Source organism: Capricornis sumatraensis, chromosome 11 (assembly GCF_032405125.1).
Source record: "Capricornis sumatraensis isolate serow.1 chromosome 11, serow.2, whole genome shotgun sequence".
Classification (NCBI taxonomy): Eukaryota; Metazoa; Chordata; class Mammalia; order Artiodactyla; family Bovidae; genus Capricornis; species Capricornis sumatraensis.
The window spans coordinates 57,321,514-57,340,943 of NC_091079.1; the positions used below are offsets into that span (position 1 = coordinate 57,321,514).

General features: G+C 38.3%; 1 protein-coding gene across 1 annotated transcript in view; it reads left to right on the forward strand.

The window, feature by feature from the left end:
- Positions 1-485: 485 nt before the first annotated feature.
- PI15 (peptidase inhibitor 15) overlaps positions 486-19,430 on the forward strand; it is a 29,412-nt gene continuing 10,467 nt past the window's right edge. Inside the window, exon 1 of the mRNA XM_068984026.1 lies at positions 486-758. Coding sequence (XP_068840127.1) covers positions 486-758 — 273 coding nt within the window. The remainder of the gene's footprint in view (positions 759-19,430) is intronic.

Consider the following 19,430-nt stretch of genomic DNA (forward strand, 5'->3'; position numbering starts at 1 on the left):
TCTATTCTATTACTTGGTGTCCATATATGTTTGGGGGACATTATCAGCACATTCTCTGTTATTACCTGTGATGCAGTTTTCCTTTCACTCTCAAGATGAGTTTCAATTCCTTAAGTTTTCCCTCTGAAAATAAATATGCAGTAATGCATTTTTTGACTCAGGCATTTGGGGTAAATGGCTCACATTCAGTTTAGGGTGAGTAGCCATGCTGTTTATTTTTCTCTAGCTATAGGAAGTTCCTCTTAAGGGGTTGCCTCATAACACCAAGTAAAATGTATAGAGACCACTACAGGTTGTCTCCTAGGCTTGGCTTCAACATTTGTTTGGATTTTTTGAAGACAGTCAAATCAAGCACTGATTTTGTAAATTCATACCCTCTGGCCCTATTGTTGTTTTGTTCTGTTTTTTCCTTTTATAGAGCCTAACTCTACTTTTCTGCTTTAAGGCAAAGTAAACTCGTGGCCTCTTCCTCTCCACCTCTCAAAATGATAGCAATCTCTGCCGTCAGCAGTGCACTCCTGTTCTCCCTTCTCTGTGAAGCCAGTGCAGTCGTCTTACTCAATTCCACTGACTCATCCCCGCCAACCAATAATTTCACTGATATTGAAGCAGCCCTGGAAGCACAACTAGACTCTGCGGATATCCCCAAAACCAGGCGGAAGCGCTACATTTCGCAGAATGACATGATCGCCATTCTTGATTATCATAACCAAGTTCGGGGCAAAGTGTTCCCACCGGCAGCAAACATGGAATATATGGTAAGAGAGATGTGTTTTCTTTGAATTCTGAGGGAGGACGCCTTGTTTAAGGTGTATGTTGAGAGGATTTAGAGTTTGTGTGTTAAAGGATATGGGGCTTTTTGTACCTTTTATCTTAGGGAAGGTTCTGAAGTGCCTGGTAAATTGAAGACTGTTCTATCACAGAATTAAAAGGGAGGGAAAGTATCTAATATTTTTGTGTGAGTTCCATAAAACTTGATGAAACAGGTCTTATATGAGAAAGAGACAGAGTGGGGTATGATGACTGATCACATTTGGAAGGTCCTCCTTAAAAAAAAAAAGTCACAGGGAACTTTTTCTGTGCTTTGTTGGTCTAATAGTCATTATTTATCAACTAAAATATTTCTTGAAAATAATTTTTTTAAATTATAGGTTTTGTGTGCATGATTTATTCTCTGGGTAGGTGTCTCTTCCCTTTCTTGGACAAAGCTGCTTCTGACACTAATCTATTTGTATTCTCAGAGAACATGCTGACTTTTTCCTCCCTGTGATTTAATGCTTTGTCGTTCAGATAACGGCGAAGCCAGCACATTTGTGCACTGTTCCAACTTGCCTTGAACACATTCTTTGCTCTCTCTTAAAAACAAAACAAAACACAAAACAAAAAATAGGCTCTCTGTGTTTAAATTGTTTTACTTAGAAAGTTTTTTTTAAAGTTGATATTAAAAGAGTAGATGTCTTTTTAAAGTTTCTTAATATTTGGTTTTGAATTTATACAAGGTTACGGTTAAACTTCCAGCACCTCCCAAGAGCAGAGCTTGGATCCTGTTTAAGGCAATGAAGACCACCAATATGGTATTTCTAAGCTGGGGTGGGGGAGGTGGTATCACTAACAACTTTTTATAAGTGCTGACCTAAATTTAGGGATTTCTGTCAGTTTTTAAATTTCTTTCTTTTATTTAATTAAGCTTTTTAATTGTAGATATCATTGTCACAAGAAAAATAAAGACTTGCCAAATGTAAGAGAGTCATGGTTCATAGAAGTACGATTCAGACTTTACTCAAAGGCATTTTTCTAGGGTTTCTTAATGAAAGTGGAAAAGAAGATATCATTCCTTGTGTGTGAGGGGCAATATAGTCTCATAATTAAGACTGTGGAGCCCGAAATCTAAATGCTTGGGTTCGAACCTCAGTCCTGGAATTATAAGTTGAATGAGTTCATTACCTAATTCTGTTTTATTTTCATCATCTCTAACGTGAAGATAAAAGCATTATCTGCCACAAGGGATTATTATGGGGAATGTATGAGCTGAGGGGTAGAACAATTAGACTAGATCCTACAGAAATATTTTTATGTTCAAGAAACATTAGTTTTTCTGGGTGCCTGCAAACTTACTGAGAAACGTGCCCAGTGAAAACCTGTTCAAGATCTAAAAATAGGGGCAGTTACTCACATTGAACAGGTGTTTCTAGAAGTGATGTCCAGATATAGAAAGGAGAGGAATAAACGTATTTTCAAGCATCATACATTTTATGATGCATAAGATTCTGTGCAAGCTCAGAAAGGTATGCTCTCCAGACTGCAGATTTAGGGAGCACTACTTGATGGTGATCACGTCACTCTGCAGACTAAGGCGAGGATCGAGACAAATGAACTGGCTTTGGAGAGAAACTCATCTTGGTTGAAATCCTAACTGTGCTGCTTGTTTTGTGGCCTTGTGCAAGTTGCTTAATATACATAAGACTGAACTTCCTTCTCTGTAAAACGGGAACAACAATTTATACAATAGCCAATCAATATGTAGTGTCATTTATTATTTCAAGAGGGATGATCATGAATAATATGTAAGGTACAACACAGTGGAAATGCATTTAAAAAGCCATATTTTTCCAGTTATGTTTTCCCCCACTGATCACAAATTGATTCCACATGCAATTATTAAAGTGCTTCTATAAGCCGAAGATTTGGTTAATTGTTTCCATAGATGATCTCATTTGATAGCTCACAGTCTCCCTATGAGGGTAAGATTATGATCCTCATTTTACAAATGAGATCATTTAGGCCCAGAAAAGTTAATGACTAGGCAAAGGTGGTTTGGAAAATGAATAGTATCACCAGAATTATAATTTAGGTCTGTGCAGTTTCAAAGCCTACGCTTGTACTGGGGGGCATCTTTCCATTTGTTAGATTGAGCAAATACTACATTGGGGGAACTGCTGGAGGTGCTAGGATATCTGTTTCCTCCTTTATGGTGCCAGCTGAAATCATATAGTTTTCATATTCGGTTTGACATCCCTTTATTATTATTTGCTTTTGAACTAGGGGAGCCACTATATATGATTTATTTTGTAAGAACCAGATACAATGCTAGTTGTATGGTAAATGCTTTGTAAATCTTCCTCTACTTAGTAAGGGTGCCCCTGGTGCCTCAGATGGTAAAGAATCTGCCTGCAATGCAGGAGACCCAGGTTCGATCCCTGGACTGGGAAGAGCCTCTGGAGAAGGGAATGGCAACCCACTCCAGTATTCTTGCCTGAAGAATTCCATGGACAGAGGAGCCTGGTGGGCTATAGTCTACCAAAGGGGTACAAAGAATCAGACACAACTGAGAGACTAACACTTTCACTTCCACTTCCTCTTCACTTAGTAAAGAATGAAAAACAGTAGTATAGTACTATACTATAAAGTAAAGTAACATTGTCTCAAGTTGTCATGTAAATACTCCATAAAGTTCATCACACATATATTTATTCACTTACTTGTTTATTGAGCATTTACTATATGTGAGACACTATTCTAAACACCCAGGATAAATTTGTGAATAAAATAGATACTCCTTGGCTCCTGGGTGAGGATTCAGACAATAAACAAGATCAACAAATTACATAGTATGTCAGAAAGTGATAAGTTTATGAAGAAAAATAAAGCAGGTTGAGGTTTGGATATTTCATAGTGTAATCATGAAGGGCTCCCTTAGAATGTCCTAGAGTAAGGGGAGGGAGGGAGCCACAAGGATAGATGAGGGAAGACTCTTCCAGACAGAAGAAGAGCATGGGTAAAGCCTCTAAGGTTAGGGGGAGGGGAGCAGATTAGTTCAGTTAGAAAAACATGGTCAGTTTAGTGAATTTCTGTCTCTGTGGGGCTACCCAGGGGGCTCAGTGTTAAAGAATCCACTGCCAACACAGGAAATGTGGGCTTGATCTTGGGTCAGGAAGATCCCCTGGAGAAGGAAATGGCAACCCACTCCAGCACTCTTGCCTGGAAAATCCCATAAGCAGAGGAGCCTGGTGGGCTACAGTCCATGGAGTCGCAAAACAATCAGACATGACTTAGCAAATAAATAACAACAAAAGTCTCTATGAATAAATGGACCAGCTGAAATAATTCACTGGATCCCTCATGCAGACTCAGAGAAACTTTGAGGGAAGTAAAACTTTGAGGTCAGAGCAGGAATGTAATCGACTTTAACCCCCAGGTCAGGTGAAAAATACAAATCTCAGTTGAACAAGGCTACTTTTAATTTGTTTAACATTGCTTTGGATTGTGAACAATTTGGAAGTACGTTCCATTCCTAACCTCAAATATAGGCCTCAGAAACTGAGGATACTTATCTCACGGTTGCTCCAAACTCTGTGTTCCAACTGTCCCCCTCGGTGGGTGATAGTACCGTGGGACCCTCACAGAGGATGTTCTTCAGCTCATGTCCCGTTCTAATTGCACCAGCCTGATCTGAAATCACCTTCATTCACAACTTTTCTAAGACTTTTCCCGTGCTATTTCCTCACCTTCTACTGTCTTCTCCTTAACTTGTGTGTGCTCAGCTGTGTCCTTCTCTTTGCGACCCCATACACTGTAGCTTACCAGACTCCTCTGTCCATGGGGTTTCCCAGGTAAGAATACTGGAGTGGGTTGCCATTTCCTTCTTCAGGGGATCTTACTGACCCAGGAATCAAACCCAAATCTCTTGTGTTCTTTAAGAATGATTTGTTCTTTACTGACACTTCCTATATCCACAGCCATATTTGATCTCTCCTTTGAGTCACTGTAACCTATTATGTCTATCATACTGCTGTTATCAAAATCAGGTCCAATTTATAGTTATTTGTGTATTTCCTGCAAACTTCCTAATTTTAAGCTTTTATTTTCTTGGTAAATTTCTTGTGTACAAACAGTAATCAAGCATTATTTGGTGAATTTATTTGAAATTGCTATGAATTGTTATATGCTTATAACTTGGATCAATTTTGATATTATTATTTATAATTAAAGTTCACTCATCATTTATAATAATATTTCATCTTGTGCACCTAAAATACAAAAGTTTTTCAAAATTTGAAAAAAGAAATCCCCTTAAATTAACTGATTTTATCTTCTTCAAGTAGTTGATTATGTTCATATATACTTGAGTCAATTAAGTGGACACAATTTGAACATGAGATTGGTGACATTCATATTATAGTGTATAATATTTTCTTTGGGTATATTGGCCATGATTTTAGTGAAAAGCACATACTTAGAAATATTTACTTTTCCAAACACTGTATCCTGTCAAAAAATAATAGATAGAGTTTAAGATATGCAAGTCAAACTCTTGGCTTCTACTCTACAATTAGTTTCTTGACAAATTTCCAGAGCTTCTTGGACACCAGCTGTTTCTCATTCTTCCTAAGGGCAACTTAAACTATGACTCTAAACCACAAACCACACTAGTTTCTCAGAATACGAATCATCCTTAAAAGAATAAGATTACAAGACTCACACATGGAGTAAAATTTGTAGGATATTTCTTGAATTTAAGTCAATTGAATGAATTTTTTAAAATGTGAAGTCCTTTTGTGAGAGGATAAGAGCCAAAGATAACAGAAATCTTTGTATTTAAAGTGTAAACAAAACAGGAAAAACAAGCAGGGAGAAAAAAAAAAGAAAACCCTAAGCACTCTGTAAGACACAATACGAAGTGAAATGAAGTGAAGTCGCTCAGTCGTGTCTGACTCTTTGCGACCCCGTGGACTGTAGCCTACCAGGCTCCTCCCTCCATGGGATTCTCCAGGCAAGAGTACTGGAGTGGGTTGCCATTTCCTTCTCCAGGGGATCTTCCTGACCCAGTGATCAAACCCCGGTCTCCCGCATTCCAGGCTGACGCTTTAACCTCTGAGCCATCAGTGTAAGACACTGCTGTGTAAGATTGATGTAATAAAACAGTACAGACAAATACCAAAATACCATCGAGAAGTCACAGAAAGAAGAGGTAATCTATAGTTGCAAAATCATGAAAGGCTGTTTGGAGGAAGGGTATTTGAAATAGATGCTCAGGAAGGGGCAGGATTGACTGTTACAGTAAATAAATCAATATATGAACAAAATCACCAGGAGAGATAAAGCATAGCACATTATCCATGTTCTCAAGGATTTTGAAAACAGATTGAGGATCACTTAATACAAGAGCAATTAGGGAGGCCATGGAGGCCTTATATCTGGGTCAAAGGTGCAGAGAAAGGTGGCACCTGGCAATTGAGAGAGTTTATATTGGCTGTGAAGATTAGCCAAGAATTAGCAACCATTGAATCAGTGGGGCCATTCTTTTAGTAAGGAGGAGCTGTGCCTATGAACTACTTCCATTAGCTGTTCATACCTGTCAAAGTGTGTAGATGTAGGTGTCTGGCTTCTCCTTTGCTGTTGTTTTAGTCACTAAGTGGTGTAGGATTCTTTTGCAACCCCATGGTCTGTAATCTGCCAGGCTCTTCTGTCCATGGGATTTCCCAAGCAAGAAGAATACTGGAGTGGGCTACCATCTCCTTCTCCAGGGGATTTTCCTGACCCAGGGATCGAACCTGTGTATCCTGCCTTAGCAGGTGAATTCTTTACCACTGAGACACCAGGGAGCAGTCTTCATAGATGGTAGAGAATGGTGGAAAGACAGGTAGGGGACAGCATGAAGATAATGATGGATATGAGCTAAAACCTTAAAACTAAAAAAAGCATAATGTAATTTCAAGAAGCCAAAGTTGCTAAATTGATAATATGGCCAATTTTGTTTGTTTGGCGCCTGCAAATATTACTTGCAGAGCTAAGGGAATAAGTCTTCCTATATTTTTCTGGAGAAGAGAAAAATACTAGTTTCCAAGTCACAGCAGGTGGTAAAGTTACAGAAAGCATGACTCAAATGAGTGAATGGAGAAGAGATTAATCTGTCCTCAGAAACAGCACAATAAAGTATTGGCCTACAGTAATTTATGTCTTGAGAATAAGGAAAAACTCAAGTTTTGTTTATTTGGGCTTCATGTGGAAGAAAATGTAGATAATATAAATGACTTTTTTCCCTTTATTCAATAGTTGACTAAACATCTGTGATGTCTATCCTTATCTTTTTTTTTTTTTTAATGAAATCATATACTGTACTAGATGGCACATTTTCTCTCATTTGGGAAGGATGACTCAATTTCCCCTTTATAAACATGAGTAACTTGATGTGTCTAACCAATTTTTTTTTTTCAATGAATGCTTTTCTGACCACTAGAAAGCCTCCTGAGAATGTTGCCAGCCAACAGGGAAGTGAGAAGGACTGCTGACAGGAAGGCATTTCTCCAGCACATTTGAAACTCCACATTCCTGTTCTCCTACATGTAGAACCTTTTAAGTGTCTTGGCTTCAAATGGAGACCAGGCACATTTTACAGGAATTTTCTCCCCAGGTACATGTTGTGTAGCGTTTCTAAGTTAATATTGCTTATATATGAATGTTCAGCTCTCCACTTGTGTAGCCAGCTGAAGGCAAGGACATTTTTGTTTGTGATTGTTTTAAATACAGGCTCCAAGAAGTGCAAATGTGAAAACGTTATCATGATATGATTCAGAGCCTCATCATGCTTGGTAGAAGAGCTTAGAATCACACATAGGCTACATATGTGTGGACCATATTTCCTAGTACTCAACATTGCTTTTTCTGGTGACAAATAATATTTGACCACATGCCACGGTATAGGAAATGATTTTATTATATTTCTGCTATTCGTTGGTGTTGTTCAGTCGCTAAGTTGTGTTTGACTTTTTGCGACCCCATGGGCTATAGCATGCCAGCCTCCTCTGCCCTTCACTACCTCCTGAGGTTTGCTCAGGTTCATGTCCATTGAGTCGGTGATTCTATCTAAACACTTCATCCTCTGCTGCTCCCTTCTCCTTTTGCCTTTTGACTATTTGTAGAACCTAGAATCATTTCTGTCCCACAGAGAACACTCAGTCAAAACCTGTGGAACAACTGAATGACATCTTCTAACTTTTGCTGGGCATTCCATGTAAAGAGCATGTAAGTATGGCGCTCCATTCTGCTGGGCAGGAGTCACTCAGTATTCAGTCCCTCATCTGCAATATGTATTTATGTGCCTGACAGGCTGAGGGATTCAATGGGGAGCAAAAAGACACTTTTTTATAGGAAGTACTGTGAAAACAGACAAGCAAGTGGGCAAAGCAGCAAGCTGAGTGCTAAAGTAGAATAAATAAAGGGTACTTTGGGATCACAAGGCACATACCTAGCCCAAACTTGGACTGGGCTAGAGAGGCAGGGAAGACTTCCAAGAGGAAATGATTTCAAATATTGAATATGAAAATAAATAAAAGTTGTGCAGGCAGGAGTTGGAACAAGGCAATGGGTGGTAGGTGAGGAAGGGTGTTCTGAGAAGGTGAACATACTTTGAAGGATAAAATTCAGTGTGGCTTGGATGTAGAGGATAAAAGAAAAAGTGATATTTGATGGGGCTGGGAAGGTAAGCAGAAATTTGAATTTTATTCAAAGATCAAGGCAAGTGGTTGAGGGTTTTAAGTTATGGAATTAATTTGCCTTTCAGAAGGGTCATTCTGGCTTTAGGTTGAAAGAGGGATTGGAGAGAGGCAGAAGTAACAGCATACTCAAGAGACCATTATAATCGCCTGGGGGAGGGAGAATTGGCCTTAGTGATGCTTAAGGTCATAGGGACAAAATGAATTTGGGCCTTGAATCAGTACGGGTGAGGGATTTATATGAAGAAGTGGCATGAGGGTTTATATTGGGGGGCAGCCATGGAGGATACCTCTGTTTTTGACTAAGATAATTAAGTTTCCCTGAGTTGGAGAAAACAAAATAAAGTGCAGGTTTCTGGTAGTCATTAGGTAGCTGAAGTTTTGTCATCCAGGATGCACATCTAGAGAGGTTGAAAATAGTAGCTAGTGTGTGGGAGGGAATATTCTTTCAAAACAAAGCATTTGGGATGGGAGTTATGCTTTGGTAATCAGAATGGACCACTTTACATAATGGGGTAGTGTCATGGAGACAGCATGGATGGATGATTTTATGTCTGGGAATCTACTCAAGAATTTTTGCAAGAAAGTTTCATGTATCTTTATTTATTTATTTATTTGTTTTTTAGAATCAGTGCTGAGCCTTAAATCAACATGAATCCAAATCTATTTCGGAGGGCTGGATAGTGCCAGGTCCATCTAGTCTTTCTGACTTACTCAGCATAAGGTTTTGGGGGAAAATTAATCAAAGGACTTCAGAAAAATAGAAGTTGACTAGTCTGGTTTGTCTGGTGTACTGAATTTAATGTATCTGAAAATGATTTAATAGTCAGTCAATGACCATTAAATAGTTATGGACTTGAGATGTTTAATTGTCTATGAGAATTTCTAAACAATGGTGTGGGAGGAAGTCAGGGAAGATAAAGACTAACAGTTTAAAGTGGTCAAGAGAAATGTCTGGCATAAAATACATCATGGACTGAGATTTGGAGGGATATGATTTGAATGTTTCTAGTCCATGTTACCCATAGTGTCTAAAATCAGATAGATTTTAGCATCCAAAAGCATATTTTTTGACACAAATATGGAAGAATGCCCCCGAAGTTGTGTGTTTAGACGAGACTTTTCATGACTCTTAAAATTTCACATCACATACTCCCAACTGAAACAGTCCAGAAATGTTGCTTAAGGGCACAATCTTTTTTTTATCCTACAAAGTGCATCAAATTCACATTTCATAATTTCATTAAATATGAGTGTTCTACCCAATCTGCCTCTGCATTCCAGGGAGAGCATGTTTTCAGCAAGCAGTAGGTAGGCGGAAAGGCATTTGAATTCTAAGTGGGCAATAGCAAGATACAGGGTTTACGTGAGTATCATAAGACAGTTTAACAATGAAGAAGTCAGGTTTTAGATGACTGTAACACTGAGTTGGTAAAAAAATTAACCACACATGAAAATGTCTTCCTGGCATATAAGTACAGTATTAAATGATAGCTGGTAGGTATTAACTTCCTGCAAAAGGAGGACTATTGCTAGAATCCATCAATAAGTGGTCTTAAAATTTAAAGATAAATCATATGTTAAAGAGGGATTTAAGGAAGGGAGTTATTACGTTTTAAAACTCTGAAACGTTCTCTCATTTTTATCTTCCACTGTTTGATGTTATTTTCCTGGAAGCAAGGTCCTTATTATCTATATACAGTTTTGTTTCTGATTAGTTAGTTGCTTTAGGGTTTATCTGTTTTCACCTTATCTGATTGCTTGCTAAATTTAAAGTTTGATGTCTCTTAAACTTCAGGCTGCCAGATATCGTGATTGAAAATGCACCTCACCTTGTCTCACATTTTAGGCAGCTTACTAGCTCACAGACCACAACTCTTCCAGTGTCTGGTCTTCTGATAATAATATTTACCATTCTGTACAACCTGCCCTGCTAAAACTGTGCTAAATTCTTTTTAGTCACTATCTCGCCTAACCTTCAGAGCAGTCTTGTGAAACGGGAACAATTTTCTTCATTTAGAGACAGGAAATTTGAAGTTTGGACAGCGTAAGTAGCTTCCCCAAGGTCACAGAGCAAGTAAACCAAAATGATGAGAGCGCAGTTCTGTCTGACAGCAAAGCCCATGCTTTAAGAGACTATACAGTACACACTCCCCTCCATGTGTTCATCTCCTGCTCTTGAGCCCACTGGCTCGGGAATGTCTCCACATGCATTTTATCTGAGGACATCACTGAATATTAGAAAGTATTTCTTCATGTGGAATCAAATCTTGCTTCCTGTACTCTTTCTAACCTTGGCAGCCACATAGGAAAACTGTATTATGATAGTGTTTCAAGTCTTTGAAGGCTATGAGCATCCATGCATTAGACCTTGACCCCCAATCACCTAGCTCTTTCTAACCCTCCAGGCTTTTTGTGCTAAATACCTATACACACTATCTCTTTCACCCAGAGTATGGCCAGCATAGGGAAGGTGGCATAAAGATATTTGCCTTTTGAAAATCCTGGAAAAGGTAAAAAGTTGTGCCATTAAGGAAATGGAAAATCAAGTCTCCCCCGCTCCCCTCCACCCCTTACATTACACATACACACAGGAATGCTGCCAGTTAGATCATCTTGGGGTCTGCAAGCAGCTTGGCTCTGAGCAAGGAATGCCTTTTACTAGGCTGTTGTCCTTGGTTGGGTTCCAACATGTGTGTTCTCTATTTTTTCTGTAAGAGATGTATCTATTTGCATAATAAACATGTCTGAATAAATAGTTGGCCTTTTTCATGACGGTTGACTTTCTTTTGGTTTACTTATTTTTAAATTAGTTTTTATTGGAGCATAGTTGCTTTACAATGTTGTGTGCTCTTCTGGCAGTGAGGTGCATAGAAATGACATGGCCTGACTGGCACAGAGTAGTGATGACAAGTTAGTCTTCATTCATTCTACTTCTGTGGCTGCATCCTTTCACATTAGGCTGGCAGATGAGGTAGAACATGCCCCTGCTGAGTCATCTCATATTCTCACGAACTAAACTGCTTATAGATTAAATGTGTCTTTTAAATACAGAGTCAACATTATTATCATGGAAAAGGATCGCCTTACCTTTAAAATGTTTTATCTGTTCTTTCTCTAAGATTTCAGACTCTCAGAATGTTATGTGTGTGTCACTTCTGATATATCATTTAATAAAGGCATTTAGAGTTCCCTTTGATTCCGAATAAGCCACATGAGCCTCATCTGTTCTCTCTGTTCATATCCGTGTCACCACAGACTATGTTCCCTCCTCCTGGAACTGTCATGCTCAGAATGAATGATGTTGTCTTATTTGCATAGCAGCAAACAGGATGGTTTCATTACCTCTCTTATTCGTAATTCTGTCTTTCATGAAGGTACAGAGCAAACCGCCTCACAGAGCTTAGCAGTCAGTATCAGTGACAACCAGTCATTTTCCTGATGAAAGGCTATGTTTTTTTTTTTAATCAAATCTTGGATTAATAACATCCAAGAGCCGAGTGGAAGGAGGACTTCTCTCATAGCTCAGTTGGTAAAGAATCCACCTGCAGTGCGAGAGACCCCAGTTCGATTCCTGGGTGAGGAAGATCTGCTGGAGAAGGGATAGGATACTCACTCCAGTATTCTTGGGCTTCCCTTGCGGCTCAGTTGGTAAAGAGTCCACCTGCAATGTGGGAGACCTGGGTTCATTCCCTGGGTTGGGAAGAACCCCAGAGAAGGGAAAGGCTATCCACTTTAGTATTCTGGCCTGGAGAATTCCATGGACTGTATAGTCCATGGAGTTGCAAAGAGAGGAAGGACACTGTTCTAAGTCCTTTTAAATGCAAACTAACTTCTAGAAATGTCCCCCTTTTCCCAAACCTCTTCTGTGGTGTGCGTATAGGGGTGCAGGAGCAGGGTGCAGTGAGTAGGAGTGGGATAGAAAAGGGGAGGCCCAAAGTCCTAGGCAATCAGAATGACACTCCACTGAATAAGCTTTAAACTATCATTTCTAACCGGAAGAACACAGAACAACTTTGTAAGCATACATTCAAGGTCTCCAACTCGGAAATGTTGATTCACTGAGTCCAGGATTGGGCTGGGGATCTGCTTTTTCAAAAAGTTTCCATTGGAGACCCTGGAGTGATTTCCCAGGTGAGAGAAAATATCTGAGATCATGATTTAGGACATAAAACTGAGCTGAGAAAAATATTTTGTGGTTCAAATATCCATTTATTTATCAAGAGACTAGAAGAATGAATATGCTAAACCAAAAGAATTATTCCAGTGATAATTTCTATATTATCACACAATTTCACTTGAATACTCACTCAGCTTTCATTTTCATAAGACATCCTGTGGTCACTGTGGGTGAGCTACAGATGTCTGCAGTGTGGAATGACACTTATTTGGGAATATACATGATTGACTAAGGATGCTTCTAAAGAAGCATACTTTTAAGTAGCACATTTTTTGGAAGTGGCTTTATAACATACATTGTATATGGATAATGGGTAATGTATTATATTACATACTAATTAATTTATATAATGTATTGTAATTTATGATTTTTCACTTATTTGTTTGGTAGGGCTTCCCAGGTGGCTTAGTGGTAAAGAATCTGTCTGTCAATGCAGGAGACACAGGAGATGTAGATTCAATCTCTGGGTTGGGAAGATCCCCTGTAATAGGAAATGGCAACCCACTCTAGTATTCTTGCCTGGAGAATTCCATAGACAGAGGAGCCTGGCAGGCTACAGTCCATAGGGTTAGAAAGAGTTGGACACAACTTAGAAACTAAACAACAAGTAATTCTTTAACTTGTCTATCTCTTCCCTAAACTATAAGGCAGAGTCCATAACAGTCTTGCTGACTGTTGAATTCACAATACCCAGTGCCTCCCAATAAATACTCAGTTACTAGCTGCCTAGATTAATGAATCTTGGCTCAGACAGTACAGTGTCTGCCTGCAGTGTGGGAGATCTGGTTTCATTCCCTGGGTTGGGAAGATTCCCTGGAGAAGGAAATGGCAACCCACTCCAGTATTCTTGCCTGGGAAATCCCATGGACAGAGGAGCCTTGTGGGCTACAGTCCATGAAGTTGCAAAGAGTTGGACATGACTGAGCAACTAATACTATTGGTTATCTGTAAATTTGCATTTCTTACATTTTCCACTGTTGATAAAAAAACAGCATCCCTATCTGGGAAGTTTGGTATAAGGAGGTTTGGGGCCACGGTATCTCCAAGGTGATTGTTTCTTGCCACCATTCATGTGTACTAAGATCATTTATCTACAGAAGTGTGTTGGTGACAATGATAATTCCCACTGGAGTTCACAAACTATAGGCCCATCAACCATTCCAATTAGTAGTCATGTTTAACTTGCTCTGCAACTGTTGAACTGTAGAGAATTTTACATTTAAAAAAGCTATTCTATTTGGGAACAAGAATCCACCTGCAATGTGGGAGGCCTGGGTTTAATCCCTGGGTTGGGAAGGTCACCTGAAGGAGGGCATGGCAACCTACTCCATTATTCTTGCCTGGAAAATCCCCATGGACAGAGGAGCCTGTTGGGCAACAGTCCATGGGATCCCAGAGTTAAGTGCAGCACAGAGGTGGGTACATTTCATATACACATCAGGATTTCTACATTATCCTGGAAAGCTGCAACATTTACAGCCATTATGCCCTCTCTCTACGTGTCAGCATCCGGTTAAAAAGAATAGCATCTTTGGGTATAGGAAAATTTATTCATTTCCAAGTCTCTTTCTTTTTCAAATAATCATCCAGATGTCAAGCAACAGTTGTACTTTTTCATCTTATACCCAACATTTCTTTACTCATTTTCATTACTAGAACAACCCTGAAACCAATCACTGAGGTTGATTACATTTAAACAGCACTTTGGCATTTTCAAAGCACTTGACTGAAGTATAGAATGAGCCATGCATAAATTAAAGCACTGAAAAATTTCTTCCTTTATTTCCTAATCACCAATCCTGTTTAAGTAGTCTTACTTCAAATTCTGAATATTTTTATTTTATCCATGCCTTCATTAATTTATATATTAAGGTTTTATGTATATGAAACATTCTCCGAGCTAGGAGTCTTTTTCAATAATTCAGATAACAAAATGATGTTGGCTTCACTCAAGGTGGTGCCAATAATGGTAATAATCAGTGGGTATAATCTGGATAGACAGGATCTTGATGGTAAGATCAACAAGATTTGCTGACAGAGCATATAAAGATTATTATGCAAACAAAGAGTAAAGACAGCTATGGATTTTTCGGCCTGAGCAACTATAACAGCAGTTGGTAAACTTTTTCTGTAAAGGACTGGAAGATAAATATGTTTAACTTTGTAGCCCTTGTGGTCTATGCTGCCACTATAACACAGAAACAGCATAGATAATATATAAGCAAACAATGGTTCAGATTTGGTGACCCCTGAACTGAAAAAAATAGGGTTACGCCATTCACTGATGGGAGGAAGACTGCCTGGGTTGGTTAGGGAGTAGGGAGTAGTGGTAGGATTGAGAATATTGGAACTCAGTTTTGGGCTTGTTAAGTAAAGATTTAAAGTGGGTAGATGGATAGGTTAGTTTGGAATTCAGTGGAAAAGGATAAAGATATAATTTGGGATAATACCACTAGCTTATAAATAGTATTTCAATGCATGAGACTGGATGTGATTAGCTAAGCAGTGCATGTAGATGAAACAGGGAAGAGAGGTGGAGAGAGACAGAGAGCGAGACAGAGAGGGACGTGGCTTGAGCCCTGGGAATCCTTCAGCATGTAGAGGTGAGGGAGATGAGGAAGCAGCAGCAAAGATACGGAGACACAGCAGTCAGAGAACAAGGCAAGTGTGGGGTCATGAAACCAAGGAATGGAAGTGAGTCCAGACGGAGCAGTGGCTAGATAGTCTAAAAAGCTCCTGATTAACCATATAAGATGGTGCCTGGGAAACGACATTGATGATATTGATGAGATCAGTTTGAGTAGAGTGGACACAGAGGGAAACCTGCCTCTGGGTGTGGGCTTGAGTGTGGGAGAGCAAAAATCGAGAATTCTCTGTTAAGATGACACTCAAGAAATTTCATTGTGAGAGGAAGAAAAGGAATGATACATTGGAATCTGAAGATGAAGAGGGGTCAAGAAAAGGCCTTTTTTGTTAGTTTTTAAGAAATTTATGCTGCTGCCAATGATCGCCTCAGAGTTCTTCTAAAAAAGTATACTTTTACATCATCTCTTCATAGAAATTTACCTTCCCAACCTATGTGAAAGGCAGCACTCATCTTACCTGAGGAAAGTCCTTATTATCCTTGTTTAAACACTTAAAAAACACTCAGGACCCCACTTTGATATTTTATGTTATAATGCCATCCCATATCTGTGTTTATTTTTGAGGCTTGAGGGAATTTTTTAAAAATCAAGTTCCTTTAACTACTTCTCTTTTAAAGTTCAATCAGTTTAATAGCATTTAATTAATTTAACTAGTGCCAAAAATTCCCCACGTGAAAGCCTTTTTTCTTCCTCGCCCACTCCACCCCCTCCAGGTTTACCAAGGCTCATTCTTAACACTGGGTTGCAGTTTCCTTTATTGGCCGCCTCACAAGCATTTCCACCTAAGGGGAATAAACCCATCAACTTAAAACAGAACCGCAACCATGCCCATGAAGTGTTTTTTAAAAACTTTTGGCCGCCCTCAGGGAAAACAATTTTTTCATCACTTAATATCTTTCCAATGGCTCTTCCTCACTTCTGTAAGTCACTTCTCCTTTCCCAATCTAACCCAGGAAAAGAACAAAGAAACCCAGCTGAATTATTTTTAAACACCAAAAGCTTCTCTATCTAAACTGCCTTTATGTTTTATCTAAATAAATGAGAAATAACCGCTTAAAAGTCCAAGAAAACAAGTATCTGTAGGACATGCCATACTGTTTCCAGTGTTGTTGCTATCATAGTATCCTTGACAATAACTGATTTAGAAATATGTCTTCAAAAATTCAGTGTGATATTTTTATTTTTAGTATTTTATGTCTTTGAAGATGGTTTCCATGTGCAGAACAGATTTTTTTAAGAGGTCATTTTCAAATTTAATATTTATGGTTTTCTATTTTAGCTTCACTTATACATATTTTTGTTCTATGCATAAATCTAGCAAGTTTTGGCAACAATACTTGTTTAATGTTTGTTACTATTTACAAATCTAATTAATTTAAATGTTAAGCTACATTTATAGATTTAACATATTTGACCTTTAGTATTTCACTTGGTTTATTGAAAATAATTTCCATATATTTAAAAGTCTTAAGAGGCTAGAACATTCAATGACTTTTAAGTTCTAAATTTTGCAATACTGTTTAAAAATTATATCAAGATAGTCTTACAATTTTTAACTTAAAACCACAAATATAAATAATTATTCACGAACACATTTTATATTGCAATTACAAGGCTAACTAGTTGCTTTAATAACCTGTTGCCACATTCTTTTAACCACTATAAATAATATCAAATATGTATAGGTTCCTTACCCAGAAATAGTTATTCTTTTTAGCAACTTATATTTAACTCTTTCAAATGCTTCTACATTCAATTCTTATGCTTGGAATTAAAATATATTACCCACTTGAAAAAAAATAGTATCTCAAACAATGTTGGGTATACATTCTGAAGTAATTTTTAGGGTTGTCTTTCAGTTGGTCTACATTTCTTACTCTATAGCAATAATGACTGGGGTTTAAGGAGGGAGCTTTGGATGTCCTGGTGGCCACTGTGTCATGAGTACCAAAACTTAAGATAATGGCTTATAAAACAACCCCATCTTTGGGCTGGATCATATCATTTTCTAATTCTCGTGTTTATGAAAGTCAGTGTCTCATGCTGAGATATTCTTTGACTCAATTTTGTATTTCTTTGACCCAAGCTCTGAAGACCCCTGGACTGATGAGGATCTGCATTCTTTTCACGTCTCTCCTATCTCTTAGAGCCACACTCTTCTAGCAATTAAATAACATCAATTTGAAATCTGGATGTCTCTCATGGCTTAATCAGACTATGTGGTTTCCACAGACAAGGTGCTAAATTTATTTATAAGCACAGTAGCTTATGGTAAACATTTTAGTTCAAAGCTATATCAATCAATTTACAAGCTGACCAACTAAATAGCTTGTAACACAAAGAATGGAAGAAAGCCATGCAGGGCAGTAGTGCCTGTATATAGACGCTTGTGCATGCTCTGACACTGTTTCAAGCCATCTTTACTTTGTGAATTATTTAATCATAATATCTAACTTCTACTAGCTCCTGTAAATGTTTTTGTGTCTCCATGCATAATTTTCTTAATTTTTGCCTCATTTTTAGAAGGCAAGATAACAGTTTAAGTGTTGGCAACTCAGTTATCTATGACATTATTTTATCCATTTAGAGGGACAAAGGTTTCCCCTGGTGGCACAGATGGTAAAGAAAATGCCTGCAATGCGGGAAACCCAAGTTTAATCCCTGGGTCAGGGGGATCCCCCAGAAGAGGGCATGGCAACCCACTTCAGTATTCTTGCCTGGAGAATTCCATGGACAGAGGAGCCTGGTGGTCTACAGTCCATGGGTCACAAAGAGTCAGACAACGCCAAGAGACTGATACATTCACTTTCAGAGGGACAGGACCTAGAAATACAGAATTTGAGGCTGGCTCCATAAAAGCTAAATAAATAGCAGGCGTTTAGTTTAACACCTGATAATCACATATTGCATAATTGCTAGTTATTTCATAGAATGTTAAAAAAGTACACACTTGTGACCTTTTTTTTTTCTTTTGCAACATTTGTAGGGTATGATATTAAAATTATTTCAAATAAATATCACAGATGCTTAATGAAATTCAGCAGATTGATTACCCATTTAGCATCCAGAAAGGTACATATTACTTAAATGCTTAGATGATTATAACTTCATTCCTGAAACTTACATAAGTTGTTAGAATTCTTTCATATGATTAAACCGACAACATTAATCACAGTTTAGAGCCTCTGGATAGGAAAGAGGCTATCTTGATTTGCTGTCTTCAAAACTCAAAGACCTCTCATTATATTAATAAATTTAACCGCCAATGTAGATTGAAGGGATACATCGCTTACCCATATTCTCCTGGGAGTTGTAACCAATGGACAAAGAGACAGCAAAATACAGTAGATAAGTAGTTCTTAAGTTGAAGACATGGATCTTCATTTCTCTCAGAATGAATATGAGAGGTGGGCATCTCTGCAGCGGGCCTCAGATAGATGATTAATCTCCCATGGGAAGGCAAAGTGACCCCATTTTCTGTGTGGGACCTGGCCAGTCTGCCAGGCTCTCCAGCATCTTCCTTTAGGGGCAGACAGAAATTCTTCCCATCCCTAAAAGCAAACATGAAAAAACATGGTTATCCCTCTTCCCTCACAACTATCATCTCAAAACTTTTAATTATGACATCTGTACATAGAAACATATAAACATGTAGGCATCACTAATGCCAAGTACATGGTCTTCCTATTAAAATCCTTTATAATAATTTAAAAACAGTGCTCATATAAGTTATTTTTGAGGCATTAACTCTTTGGTTTATCTCTGATATGTACATTTTAAGTATGTGAAGTAAGCACATAGAATTATTATATGCTAAATTAAATTTGTTCACTACCTTAAATATTTTAAATTATTTTGTGAAGAATCTAGCTTTATTCTCTCTGTGGTGTGGAAAAGGCTAGAACTGAATAATTCATAGGCCAATATAATAGATCTTCTTGGTCCTGATGCTGGGGCTACTCAGGTATATTAAATCGTAAGATGCTGAAGAGGAACGAAACTGTAGAGATGGCTTCATCTAATCTCCTTATTTATAGATGAGTTAACTGGGAGACAGTTATATGTCTATAACTAACTGGGAGACAGAATAACTGATATGTCCTCAGTTGCAGA